The following is a 14,226-nucleotide window of genomic DNA, read 5'->3' on the forward strand; positions in this document are numbered from 1 at the left end:
AGAGAAATAAGTAGATCTACGTCCTAAGGTTTTAGGAGTTTGTTCACTTTATGACTTTAATAAACAAGCATTTGCAATGCAATTGGTCTCGCCTTTGGGACCTTATATGTATGTATGCAGCACATTAGCCTGGGTGCTGAAACATCTACTGTTCTTTAACATGGAGGAAAAATAAGCACAAAACTGTGCGGCACGCCAGGTATGGGAACACATGGAGAGAACTATTGTCTTTCAGCGGTAAATGGTATAGTCCAAAGCTCTGCTTTTAATATATATTCAGTGCCTTCGGTGGTCATATCACTGAAAATTAAAGATTTGAAAAAAATATTGTCGTCTACGGGTGCTCATGGACGACAATTTTGGTATTTTACTGACCTCTGCTGGGCGTTTTCTATCGACAAAGTTAAATAGAGGAAGTTGCCAGAAAAATAAACAAAAGTAAGTCCCTAAGTAGAAAGCAATTCTGGTACTTTACTGACCTCTGCTGGTCGTTTTCTTCTAAGACAGTTAAACAGAGGCAGTTGAACAGAAAAAAGTCTAAGTGGAGGCAGTCAAGTCCTAGGGCTGATATATAGAGCCCACAAAGTACATATGCATATAAGTATATACTAAAGTATATACAAGAGGTCTTGAATGCTCAACTTAAAAATAGCATACTTTAGACTAAAAAAGCAACGGAAGGAAACGTAGAAACTGAGCATCTGAGTATCCAGACTCAAAATGAACAGTATTTGTGTTTTCTAAGGTTAAGATGCAGAGGACTAGAAAAAATGTGTCTTCTTTGTAAACTTCATGCAGCCATTCCGTTGCTACGTACAAGGCCTATTTGCTCTACAGCCAGGAATGCCTTTGGGAAATAACTCCAATACAATCAAATTAATAACATTATATAGTACTGAAACATTGTAATGGTATTGGAATGCTTTCTTTAGCCAAGACATTTGATTAACTCTTCATTCCGCATACTTACCTTAGGAATTACTTGTGAAAAGAAGTTCTGCTCCAACTCTGAGAGGCTGATATGAGGCAGAAACATTTGGGTCAAAATCCTAAGAACTCCTGGTAAACAAAGGGTTCATAAGTTATTGTTCAATCATGTCAAGTAAAGTGTACTGAAAGTGTGAGTATTAGTCTTAACGAACTGTAAAATTTGTAACAATAAAAAAAATACAAGAATTCCATAGCAAAACCAAATCTAGCCAAATACACAACTCATTTCTTTTACACAAAACTGAGTTAATCTTACTTGTGGAGAGAAGGTCCCATTTGAAAAGCGGGAGTGGAGGGAATTCTCAATAAAATTTAACGCTAAAAAATCTGGGGTAAACCCCTAAGAACATAGTATTCCAGCAGGAACCTGGCAAAATCATTACAAAATATTATCAAACGGAGGACATGCCTTAAAGCTTTTAAAGATTTATCCCAAAACACTAAATAATAAAAAATGCCCCAGTTATCCGAAAAGGAACATTTCAATTCTATTAAGGACATGGAGGCGAGAATCATCTAGAACTTTCTTCTTTATTAAACTCAAGTAGCCTTATGTATTCAAGTAATCAGTAAACTAAATTTCCCATGAAATATTGGGAAAAGTCATATTGTGTTTTAGTCAATCCTGTGCAATGTATCCCATGAAGAAAACCAGAGTACATGGCTCTGCCTCTTTTTCCCACAACAGCCCCCGAAATAGAATCATGCCCACTTCAAACAGTCTTCTGGTCAGTCATTCAACAATAAAGGAAAGAACTCCAGTTATTGTATGAAAAGTAAAACATCTCTGCCAAAGTAATGATTTTACAATTTAAGTACACACTCCAAACTTTTCAACATCATGAAAAGAGAAGAAGTTGTATACTTACTCCGAAGTGGGTGTACAACTCTTGTGGGTATCTGTTCTTGAATCTTATGCATGCTGTCCTCTGAATTATAATTTCAGTGAGGACAGGGAGTGTAATACAAAGTCTTTGCAGTGGGATAATCCTTGCCTCGGTGTCCTTAATAGAATTGAATGATTCCTTTACAAAATGTTTCATTCTGTCAGGATTGGAGGTGAGAATTATGCAAGTTTAAAGCGTACTTACCAATAATGAGGCTACATTCACAGCAGGTTTAAAGTAAAACCTTTTGAATGTGGAATCAAAGAACCCATCTTTTGTACATATGATATCTTCTAGCCTCGCTGCAAGGAAAAAACCTTTAAAGGCCATCATGCCCCTTGTGGAGTGAGCTCCAAAAATATTAACTATGCCTGCCTCCTGCATAGTCCAGCGGACCCACCTTGCACTAGCTGGTGAAGAAATCGCTTTGAAAGTTTTCCTGATAGAAATTACGAGATGATTTTCTCCTACTGATCTGAACTATTCATTCCATTTCAATTCATAAACTTTATTCGGCTTATAATTATAAAACCATAAAAGTATACATTGTTAATCATAATCATAGGATAAATTATATACAGTTTGTTTAATGCAAACTTGAAAGAACATTCTCCATGATTGCATCATTATATAAGGTTAAGATCTAGAACAGGTCTCCAAACCGGTCCTGCAGGGCCGGATCCATGCCAGATTTTTAAAATTACTACATGTATCTCAATGGGGATATCCCAAAAATCTGGCATGGATCCAGCCCTCCAGGACCGGTTTGGAGACCCCTGATCTAGAAGATATCGAATTATTCTGGGTATTCATTAGTTAAAGCCTCTAGGTGTGCCAATCTTTTCCTTCTTCCAATGGCCATTGTGATATAAGTTATAACAGACAAGCAGATTTCACTTTTCCCAAGGAACATAAATAAGTAGAACTATTCAGTCAGACATAAACATTAGACCACAAACAATTTAGGAATATCTGGGAATACTGGGTAAGATATTGTATTGGTAAGGGTTTTGGTGCTCCTACACACTGAAACGATGACCCCTAGAGAGTAATGTAATGTAATGTAATATGCTGTTTTGTAGCGCGCTCAATTACTACCGGAGTATCCTGGCGCGGAAGACCGCTGGGGAACCCGTCCTGGCTTTCCCTGTGAGATGGTCCCTTGCTGGGTATCTCCAAGGTGAAACCAGGCATCCCCGGCGTCTGTGGGGGGGCCGTTGTAGAGATGAGGCAAGCTTAATGCCCAGAGTTACCGAGTGTGATCCCTGCCTAGAGTAGGCACCGAGGCGAGAATTATCGGTCCGCTGACCCTGGTCCACGACCCTGCCGCGTTGGGAATTGAACCCTGGTCCCGGGCCGTTCTCTGCCTCCGGATCTGCCGCCTCTAACCAGTGAGCCACACCTCTCTACCTAAATATCCTACATAAAATATCTAAAGCTCTCTCCGGATGGTAATGTTCCCTCAATGCTGGTAGATGCTCCACTGTATAGATGGTTCTCACCAAAATGTGTTGCCTTTCATATACATGTACAACCAAAATCAAAACAGATTTAAACAAAACATTGTAAAGCTCTGAAAACAGGGACTCTTCTACAGGGGAAACAGAGCAATCTAGGAAGCTTATCAGATATTTTTATTCCCATTTAGAAATCTGTTAGCAGGCAAAGAAAAAAAAGACCTGTATTTGCATCCCATACATTTGAATAGCTCCGCTCAGGGAGGGAAGGGAAAGCCTGATACCTCTAAGGAGCTTCCTGACCAAGGGGTGTCGCCAACCTGGACTTCATCAGTGGGAATGTGTCCTGTAGAAATAGAGTGAAGGGTGTTTATCTCATGTTAAGCCATCCCCTACATGGCAGATTTGCAAGAAAGTTCATGATGTGGACAATGTGTGACCCCACGGAATCTAGGTTCTGTTGCACAGTCCAACCTAGTCATCCCCCCCATGCTAATCTGTACCATTTAGTATTGTATTTTGCCCACACTCTTCAGCTTGTAACAGCAACCCTGGCATTTTCCGGCATTCCCTGTAATCCTGCATGCCACGGGGTACCGCTTGCCTAACAAAATGAGTTGGTGCTGGAGACTATCCAAATTAGTCAGAATCGGGCAATAGTGGGCGAGTGGAATTTGAGAATCTCAAAAAGTGGTAGAAGAACTGGAAACTGAACTTGAGAATTGGAATCAGTGTTATATTCAATTCAATGAACTTTATTCGGTATGTACAACAACCATAAAAGTAAGACAAAATATAAAACATATATGTAAAACATTCCAATACATACAACTGTCCAATTAATTGCCAAGCATAATACTTTTCCCAGCAGAAATTGTTTTCACAATGAAAGACGCAACATAAAAACATATTCCAGGAGTAACCAATAAGTTTCAGATAAAAACGTCTTAAAGATGAATAGAACTTACAAAAAAGTATAAAATGTATAGTTCTTAGTTTTGATAGCCCATCACATGAGCATTGGGTCAATGAACACGTTTTCATGGTGGGGGGGGCCACTATGTGATGTACTATAGCCAATTTCAGTTGTGTCAGAACAAAGCGATGAGAAGGACTAGTCACTACTGACAGGTAATCCTGAAATCCCGCTCTGATCTCAAACTGCTGATAAAATACAAGAGTGGGTTGCTTCCCAATCACTCTCTTACGGGTCTCTATTTGATAAGCTAAAAACGTATCCTTAATCTCCTGTTTGGATATGGTTGTCACCCAGGCTGGGTCTTCCTGGATCTGTAGGTTAAATAAGTTACTAAACAAATCACAAATGTACTTGAGCCAGGGGATGCTGAGGCTGTTACCCATAAGTAAACAATCTTTAATAATGGTTTGAGTAAATTTGGTCCCCTCTTTCGCCCAAATTGATCTCCATAGCAATAATGGCCGTATAGCAATCTGGTCAGATAGGTACTTAATGCCTACTTCACGATGTGTAGACACAAGAGGAACTTTAGAAAATAATTTTCTTCATACTGTAGTATCTGGTTATGCTTGTGACCCCAAACCTCAGCACCATAAAGGGCTATGGCAACACATCTAGCCTTATCTATGTCTATCATATCCTTAATACGGCGATTACCTAGCTTGGATGCAAATCTAAAAATCCTGTGGGCACTCTTAACCATCTTAGAGCAAACATTAGCAAGTTAGTGTAACCAATAGCCAATTCCTGAATAAGTTACTTCCAACTAAAAGAAGGAATTAACAAGTTCCACTTTTGAGTTCTCAATGAAAAAAGACTTGCATTTCTTGGTTTTCTGGCAGCAGGCCATGACAAAAGTTTTAGCCTGATTAATCAGCAATTTCCTATTATTGATAACAAGGCTAAAATGTTCATTAATCGTTGTAAACCAACTGGGGTTCTAGAGAGCAGCACCGCATCATCTACTTAGATTAGGACAGGTACAGGGTTACCAGCAATTTGTGATGCATCTGCATGTACTGAAATAAGGGCTTTGTCGACTCCATTTATAAATAAAGAAAAAAGTAATGGTGCCAAGACACATCCCTGGCGGATACCTCTTTTAACCTCAAAATGTGGTGTACACTCCACACGCTGTCCGTATCGAACCCTGCATGAAAGTTTCTTTTACAACTTGGTTAGCATGCCCTTGAGGGGCCACTCCTTTAACCCTACACCCATGTTTTGGACCCCTAGCATTCAAACATCCAAGAAGAGGAGGAACCCTGTGATAATAAAATGGGGATATGTGAACGGACAGAAATTGATTGTTCAAGACCCCCTAAAGGGTTATGACGCAGGATTGTATGACGTACGGCCAACATATGTATGTCACTGCATGACAAACTGATTTTGTTGTGATTTCTTTTGCTTTTTGTATCTGGCAAAATATAAACACATTTTTAAACAAAAAAAAAAGAAAGCTTTTTGTACAGCCTTGTTAGAAGTAAATTATTTGTTTGGGAGCCATAAATTAAGCAAGGTTGGCCATAAAATAGAATGGTCAACAAGGTCGAACGCTGCTAAGATCTGCAAAACAAAGGTATAATCTTCCCAGTTTAGCGTGCGTGTACTTGCCTATCAATAGTTCTAAGTTGATACATTGCTCAAGGGTTCCCATCCCTTTTCTAAAGCCATATTGAACTGGTGTGAGTATCTCATTTTCAGTTGCCCAATTGTACAAGTTTCTTACCTTCGGTAACGATGTATCTGGTAGAGACAATTCTAGCTGCAGATTCCTTAACGTAGAATTTTCCCCAGGCGTGAGACTGGATACGGAAAATTTTCTTTTCCACAACATCTGTGTGCCGGGGGCGGTACCACGTGACTCCGCCCTGACGTCGTCCGCGGGCGTGACGTCAGCGAGGTCACATAAGCCCCACCCCGGCACACTGACGTCAGTTATAGTCCGAACTTTTCCGTGCCCCAACGCGGAGTCATCACAAACAAAACTGTGAAAAGCAGATAAAACAGAAAAAGGGAGGAACGAAAGGTGAGGAACAGCACCAGTTGGAAAAGTGCCAGGCACTAAGGCACAGAAAGCCATAGCAGTGAAAGAGCAGGCACCGCTCTGAGGAGCAACCTCATAAGCCAAGGCAACATCCTCCCTTGAGGCAGAAAAAAACATGTGAAAAACATAGCAGATGATAGATAGTCTGCAATCACATCCACAACAGCGAAGGGCAACAAATCCAGAACATATAACAGCAAATTACTCCAAGACAACACCATCAAGGAGGGTTGTATCCCCTGGAAGGAACTAAAGGCTGAGGTACAGCCAACAGACCCCAACTCAGGACTGCAGAGGAATCAGAAATCTGAAGCAATTAAAAGGGAAGAGTAAAAGTAGGCCCTAACACTGGAAAAAACTAGGGTGTAGGGATGCAGAAGTACACATGAACCAACCAACCTTGCACCAGCAAGGAAGGGGTGGAACAATTTAACAGAACGGAGCATCCCATCAGGGAGGAAGTGAAGAGGACACTTGTAGAAAACAAGCCACCCGGAGGAAGGCGAATGCAGAAAACCAAGCTGAAGGTCCTCGAAGAACGGGGAGGAAGGGCGAGTCGTGAAGGAATCCGTGTCTAGAACCGTCTCTACCAGATACATTGTTACCAAAGGTAAGTAACTTGTACATCAGACAGAGACTACTAACCGCAGATTCCTTAACGTAGAATAGATACCCTAGCCATACCCAGAAGGGAGGAGGGCCTGCAAGAGAACCTCCAGAGTAGAAAGAAACACAGGGCCCGAGCAGGGGATGTGTAATGGGGACAAGAAGGGAGGCCCAGCCCCCACCAAGCAGAAGGAAGCAAGAACAAGGCGAAGGGAGGCCAGGATACCCCCAAGCCCATCCAAGGTACAAGGGACATCTGCCAGAAGAAAGCCCCGGAGGGACAGACAACGCCAGAGGAGTAACGAGGAAGAAAAGAATCACCTCAAACTCCAAGGAGAAGAGGTAGAAATGGAGGCAGACCCGCCACAAGGGGAACACACACAGTGAAGGGGACAGCTGCACCGGCATCAGCCTCCAGTCAGCGGGTGTGCGCAGCCGGCAGCTGACAAATACCATAAAGCCGAGCGCCCAGAACAAGCCGAGCGCAAGACGAAGGCAAAGGCCAGGGATATCCAGAACAACCCTCAAAGGAAGACCGTTCCAGACATAAACCAACCCACGAAAAGAAGTGGGACCAGCCAGAAGAGAAAGAGGAGAAATACGTAGGACGGACCTAAGCCGTCAACCAGAACACAGTAAAATACTAGGAAATCCTAGCCCGCCTAGAACACCGTACAGAGGATCAGGCCAAAACGGCGGACAAAAAAGTGCCGAAACACCACAACACAACTCCGTAGATGGCATGCCAAAGCCGGTCCAGCTATGTAGCAGATACAGAGAATGACAGAACCTGGAGCAGCGCAAGCTGTGCCAAGACAAAGACAAAAGAGACTGCACCAGCGGTATACAGGGATGCCAGGAAAGGCGAGGAAAATGAAAAAGGGGGTCCACACTCTCCCAACTTAGGACAGAACTACACAATAGCTACATGTACCCCACTTAGGGTATGACACGTCCCAAAGAAAACATGGGAACACCTCTTAGGGAAAAAATCCCACAGCAGAGGACAAGAACATAAAGGATCTGCGGGTAGTACCAGAGACGGCTTATCAATCAGCCAAAAAGTACACAAATGCCAAAGGGGCTATACCAGCAGCCAACAGTACAGAGGGGCAAACCTAAGGAACCCGAAGACGCATCAAACCGCACAGAACACACAGACGGGCCAACAAAAACACTAGACTCCAGAAAAAAGGAGGGATAATGCCTCCCATCAAGCACCGGAGGATCAACAAGCCAAGCATACGGAGGGGGAGGAGGACGAAGACCCGCAAGGAGCCGCTGAATGGCGGAGTCCGCGTGGGTGTTAAATAAAAGAACCACATCAAAAGGCAGGTCAACCAGGAGAAACGCTATCCGGCAACCAAGCATGGCGACGGACAGCCACAGAGCTGGCCATAGCACGGCCGAGAGCATCAGCAACATCCAAGGCCGCACGGAGAAAAAACGCGGCCAACTCCCGACCATCCAACACCTGGTGCCGTAGATCAGCACGGGCACCTTTGTGGGAGACGCAAGACAGAAGGGACTCCACAGAATACCACAGGCTGGAGGTAGCCCTGGCCAACTGAGTGTGTTGAGAGCTCGCAAAGCAGCACTGGAGGAAGCAAAGATGTTACGCCCCCATGAATCCAACCACTGGGCCTCCCGCGACGGAGGAAACACTGAAGGCAAGGAAGGAAAATTAGTATGCAGAAGAGGGCCCTGGGTAGAAGGGTGGCAAGAAAGGCAGATTGGATCACGCGGAGCAGGACGGTGGCGGTATAGGAGCGGCTGAGGCACCGGGCCACCCGTGGCAGGATGCCCCCAGGCCCCTAGAAGGGAATTGTGGAGCGAAGCTTTGAATGGAAGAAGCAGCTCCCGTCCACCAGAGCCCTGGTGGAGAACTTCCATGATCCGAAGGGAATGGGGTGACGGGGTCACCCATTCGCAAAATGCCAGCGGCTGTGGAAATGGCCCGAGCAAAGGCTACACTCGCCTCCGTAGGGCGTCGCAGGGGAGAAAGCAATTCCTCCGTGGGTGGCGGCTGTAGACTATAGCCGTCCGTCCTCAAGTCCAGCTGGAGGAATAAACAGCCAGCCCCTGAATAGTCAAGGATCCGCGGACGAGTGGGTGGCCTGAGGGGCCTCCAGGGAAGGCGGAGAAGCCGGCAGAGCAACCAACAGTGAGCTACGGAAGAGTGGGTCCAAGGGTTGAGGCCTCGGGACGGCGATGAGCCCTCCCTGGAAGACGCCGGTGAAAATGCACCCGAGACCAGGAGATGACAAACGTCCGGAGAGGAAGGAACCTCTGGAGACGAGTCGAGGACCCGACGCCGGCACAGCGGCGTGGAGTCCGCCACTGGCGCCGGTGTGACGTCTATCGGCGCCCGAGTGGCCATTGGGGGCGCCGAGTCTACCTCCACCACCACGTGCTCCCTAGGAGAATGGGGCGATGTTGGACAGGCCTCGTGGCATGCCCGTCCCCCCCCCCCGCATGGCGGGTCTCGGACTACTGTTACTCCTGTTCCCCGGACAAGACCCACACCTGCAGCCCTCTGGGTCAACCCCCAGCTCTTCACCGACGGAACCCAGACCCGTAACTACAACATTCTCAGCTGGCCCGGGGCCTTTCCCGAACCACCGTCCACGGCCCAGCCGCCATCTTGGAACCACCACGACCAGGCCTCGTGGCCGCGGGTCGACCTCAGGCCCAGCCAAGCCCCGACATCGAGGCACCACCATCCACCCAGGGGGGGGAAGAGACCACTTGGCGTCTCAATGGAAGAAGGAGTGTCGATGGCTCCCCTCCGCCTGGTTTCGATCGCCCCCAGCCTCCCTGGCTCCACCCCCCTGCTGGGTGTCTAGACTCCCTCATCCCGGACCCCCCGACCTCCAAGTGCGAGGGTCCGGACATCAAAGGGCGCCAGACCTATAACTGGGGTAGCTCCAGAGCAGGAAGGCAGTTGTATCCTGGAGTCGAGAGACACAGAGACAAACTCATCTTTGAAGGCCTGCTGGCTCTGCCGCGGCTCATCCTCGTGAACCATCTTTGAAGGCCTGCTGGCGCTGCCGCGGCTCATCCTCGTGAACCATCTTTGAAGGCCTGCTGGCGCTGCCGCGGCTCACCCTCGTGAACCATCTTTGAAGGCCTGCTGCCGCGGCTCATCCTCGTGAACCATCTTTGAAGGCCTGCTGGCGCTGCCGCGGCTCATCCTCGTGAACCATCTTTGAAGGCCTGCTGGCGCTGCCGCGGCCCCTACTTGTGAACCCTCCAGCTCGAGGATTGAGAGCTATACCCCCGCTACCCCTGTACCGGACCTGTACTGAGACTGTCCTGCTACCCCCTTTTCCCCCAGAGACTAGAATTGAAGGGATCATCGCATCCTGGTCCTGCTGTATCGTCAAGTTTAACCTGCCTAAGAATACCTATAAAGTGTCAGGGCCACACCTCGATGACACCACACGCCCACAACCTCAAGCCGAACTCGTCGGCAACTCCACGGAAGGCCCTGTGGAAGGCAAGGGATCCGCGGACGTCTCAGGTGATAGGAGAGGGGCCAAAGAAGCCTGCAGAGCCATAGCGTAGGCTTTCATTTGGGCCTCAGTCGCCCCGACTCCAAGAAACGGCGGGTACGGTGGCGACGGGGGAGGGCACACGTCCCGGGGGGAACCAGCGCCCTCTGCCGAACGAGGACAAGGCCTCGGAGACGAGCTGCAGGATCTACCAGCCGGTGAGTGACGTCCTTGGGGCCGTGGCAAAGGGCGATGCCGCAGTCTGAATCGGCGGCTCCTCACTTCCGACAAGACCGACCTGGACAAGCGGGCCGAAAGCAATTTCATCCGGCACTCGCGCCGGGACATCGGTTTGAGGTGCAGACAAGCGTCAAAGTCCGTAGAGTCATGGTGCTCGACCTAACACCACAAGGGTGAAGGGTCCTTCACCGGCATCTGACATGCACAAGAAGTACACGCCAAAAGGCATTCGCACACCGTTCCTCAATGCAAAAGAGTGAAAAAAAGGCCTGAAAACAGGTCAGGACACGATCTGGATCGCGTCTTCGCGCCGGGGCTTATATGACCTCGCTGACGTCACGCCCACGGACGTCAAAGAGGAGTCATGTGGTACAGCCCCCCACGCAGAGATGCTGTGGCGAAAAACATTTTCCAATTCCAGTCTCACGCCTGGAGATAATTCTATGTTAAGGAATCTGCGGCTAGTAGTCTATCAGATATCAAGTTTTGCCAATAAAATTCTACTCATCACTTTAACGGATGAATCCAGAAACTAAATGGGACAGTAATTGGCCCCATGACGGCGGGATATACTCCATCACTGCTGAATTAAAAACTATGGTTAAAATAGAACTCCATAAATCTATTTCAGTTTTATAAACATCAATGGGGACCCCATCTGGGCTTGGTGCTTTACCACCCTTACTGCCAATCAATCCGTCCTGGACTTCATCAATGGTAATATCTATGGGTAGCATCGGCCACGTTCTTCCAACTAAACATTGTAACCCAAATGTATCTGGAACAGGTGGATTAAAAATACTAGAAAAGTGGCTCACCTATGCGTCACAAGTGACATGAGGAAGTGAATCTGGGAATGAATCACTCTTGAGGAACCGCAAGATAACTGTTTCCTAAAATAACTTACTGTTCGCTGTATCCACTGCCATAGAAAACATATCCCACACTATCTCTTGAAGATTTTTCCTTGCCTTTATAGCAACTTGTAATTAAGACATGAATTTTTGATAATCTCAGAATTTCTAGGTTTACTACCCAGTGCTTGTTTAAGTTGGCGTAAGGCCTGGGTACAAGTTTGGTCAAACCATCCTCTGTATTGTCTGCTTTTTTCCCCTAACGGGTGAAGTCAATATCCCCTCAATTACAACATTAATATGTCCAAAATTGGCTAACAGCAGAGAGAGGGATTAACATCCTTGCTAAGGCAATAATAAATCTTTGTATCACATGTGGTAATAATAACATGTAGAATTTTTGCAGGTTCCACACCAACCCATTTGATCTACGTCCCATTTGGCCTAATGGGTACAATACTAGTAATAAAATATTGGTTTACGACCATTTTAGTTCCCCAAACTAAAGTGGATTTAGAAATACGATTGTGGTCACTCAATACCTACTCTGTGATCCACAGGATAGAACACAGATGGCTGCTACAGGCTTAGACAAGCATATGATCATTAATAGAAGCAGCATTTCAGCCAGTAAATGTTGGTATAAGACCGCCATTAGTATCCCATGCATACTCTAGCAATTCAAGATCATATTTCGCCATCAATAAATTAAGGGCTCCTCCGTAACTCTGGTACAAAATTACTGCAAGTTGAGTCAAACATGTTCTTGTAATAATTGATCAGGACCACATTCTCTTTTATCTTTACAATATAGCCATAGAATCTGGGAGGGAGTTCCTGTAGTGATCGATCTTTTAACTGTAACAGTAGATAACTTATGTGAAATAAGAGTCAGGAGTCGCCTTTTACCTCTGCCAGCTGACAAGGGCACTGCCTGAAGCCAGTGTGAAGAGAACCCTTCTACATATACCGGTTCAGTACACCACGTCTCTTTTAGGCAAATTTTGTCGAGGTCACTGGTAATCAAACCCTGCTATCATGGAGAATCCTGTTTGAACCCTTTAAGCCTGCAACAATCCAGGTAGTAAAGGTATATCCATTCTCAAATAATTTCCTCGAGTTGACACGGGTGAGCTTACTAGTACTTCCTTTGTCTGGGTTTACAAGTGTAGCCTCAATAGAAGTACACAGTGTCTATAGTGTCTGTAGGTTTAGTCTGCGGTAGGTCAGTTATAAGTAGGCCCCCTGCATCTTTGTCTACTAGCCATTCTCCAGTAAAAAAAGGCTGTTCTGGTTTGGAATAGTTAATACCCTTATGTCAATCATTTTCCGAGAGTACTCAAAGCCTGATATCTATTGGAAACTGGTAAATCTTGGTGAGGTTGGATTGACAGAACTGAATTCATCGGGGGCTTTTGGTCTTCTTCCCTATGTTGCACATACCTTAGATGCCTGTAGAAGAAGCCAAGTGGTAGCAATGTCATATTTGAATCAAATTGGGGCAATGGGGGTGATCTGGCTAGTGTGTCTCTAGACCAGCTTGGGGTTCTAAAATTGATGACAATGCAGTCTCCTTTAAGACACTTCCGTGGGGGGCCAATCCAGCCCACTCTACGTGTCAATAGAATCTGATTAGCTCCGGAAGCCATAGTTCTTGTCAAGCCAATGTACTACTCAGTTCGTCAGGGTGTCATGACTCTCCATTTGCCCTGGTTGCAAGGGGGTTGGGGGGGGGGGGCACATTCACCATAACAGCAAGGTATGGGCAGCACTCAGGGTGCAGTTTGATAGAGGTGTCTGCTCTCCTCTTTTGAGTTATATACTGACCTGACTTATATGTGGGACTAGAGTGTTCCACAACTATCCTATCCGACCTAGCCCCTTGAGCTGGTCGAAGTTTATTAATCGAGCCCTGCTGTCTTGGTGGGATGTGGTTTACTAATTCATTATTTCCGTTGGAGTGCACTGTGCTTGTCATGTCATTTCGGCCCCTAACAAGTTCTCTACCAGTAGTTTGAAGTTTTTATTAATTTAGCACAGTTACTTAAAACCATTGCTATAAAAAGACAACATTAGCACATTTATAAAGTCAGCATTAACACTTTCGTCATATTAAAAGACAGAACTGAGAAACAGCTCTCAAGGCTTAGTGTCCATTATGCTTATAAAAACACAGTCTTATAGTTGCCGATGTAAATATTTTACTGCGCTAAACCAAAAATTAGAGATGGATAAAACAAAGGATACTAAACCATGGGGGAGAAAAAATCTGTAATGAGTTTTTGAGAGGGAAGGGGTAGGAGAGCAGGGACCGAAGAAGGTGACAGAAGATTGTCCAAGAGTCTCACAAATTTTCCAGACCTTGCAAGCACTTGAGTGTCAGTAGACGCGAAACAGAGGGCCGAAGCCTCCCAGCATGTCCTAATGCCCCATCTTAAATACAAGGGTTTCAAGAGAGACTTTCTTGGGGCAGCTAAGGCCGGGCAACAACATAGAAGATGCAGCCATGATTCAGAGTGGTATTTGCACAATCTGCAGGCCCCCCCCTCACTTGTTGGAGCCCATCTATTGAAAGCCGTCGAACGCAGGCCAAGAAGACGCATAAACATTATATTCTTCCGTGCCACTGTGTTTAAATTTTCCTGGAAATAAGCTTGCGGTTTCCCGGG

The 14,226-nt window shown here is 45.9% G+C and overlaps 1 protein-coding gene across 2 annotated transcripts in view; it reads right to left on the bottom strand.

Annotated features, from left to right (window-relative positions):
- The window catches only part of FIRRM (FIGNL1 interacting regulator of recombination and mitosis), a 3,285,109-nt gene that overhangs the window by 2,978,596 nt on the left and 292,287 nt on the right, over window positions 1–14,226 (bottom strand). The window contains exon 4 of one of the 2 annotated variants that reach the window (XM_086964357.1): window positions 971–1,067. In XM_086964357.1, coding sequence (XP_086820483.1) covers window positions 971–1,067 — 97 coding nt within the window. The remainder of the gene's footprint in view (window positions 1–970; window positions 1,068–14,226) is intronic. The other variant, XM_086964349.1, reaches the window with a different exon arrangement.

This window comes from Lissotriton vulgaris, chromosome 1_1 (genome assembly GCF_964263255.1).
Source record: "Lissotriton vulgaris chromosome 1_1, aLisVul1.2, whole genome shotgun sequence".
Lineage (NCBI taxonomy): Eukaryota > Metazoa > Chordata > Amphibia > Caudata > Salamandridae > Lissotriton > Lissotriton vulgaris.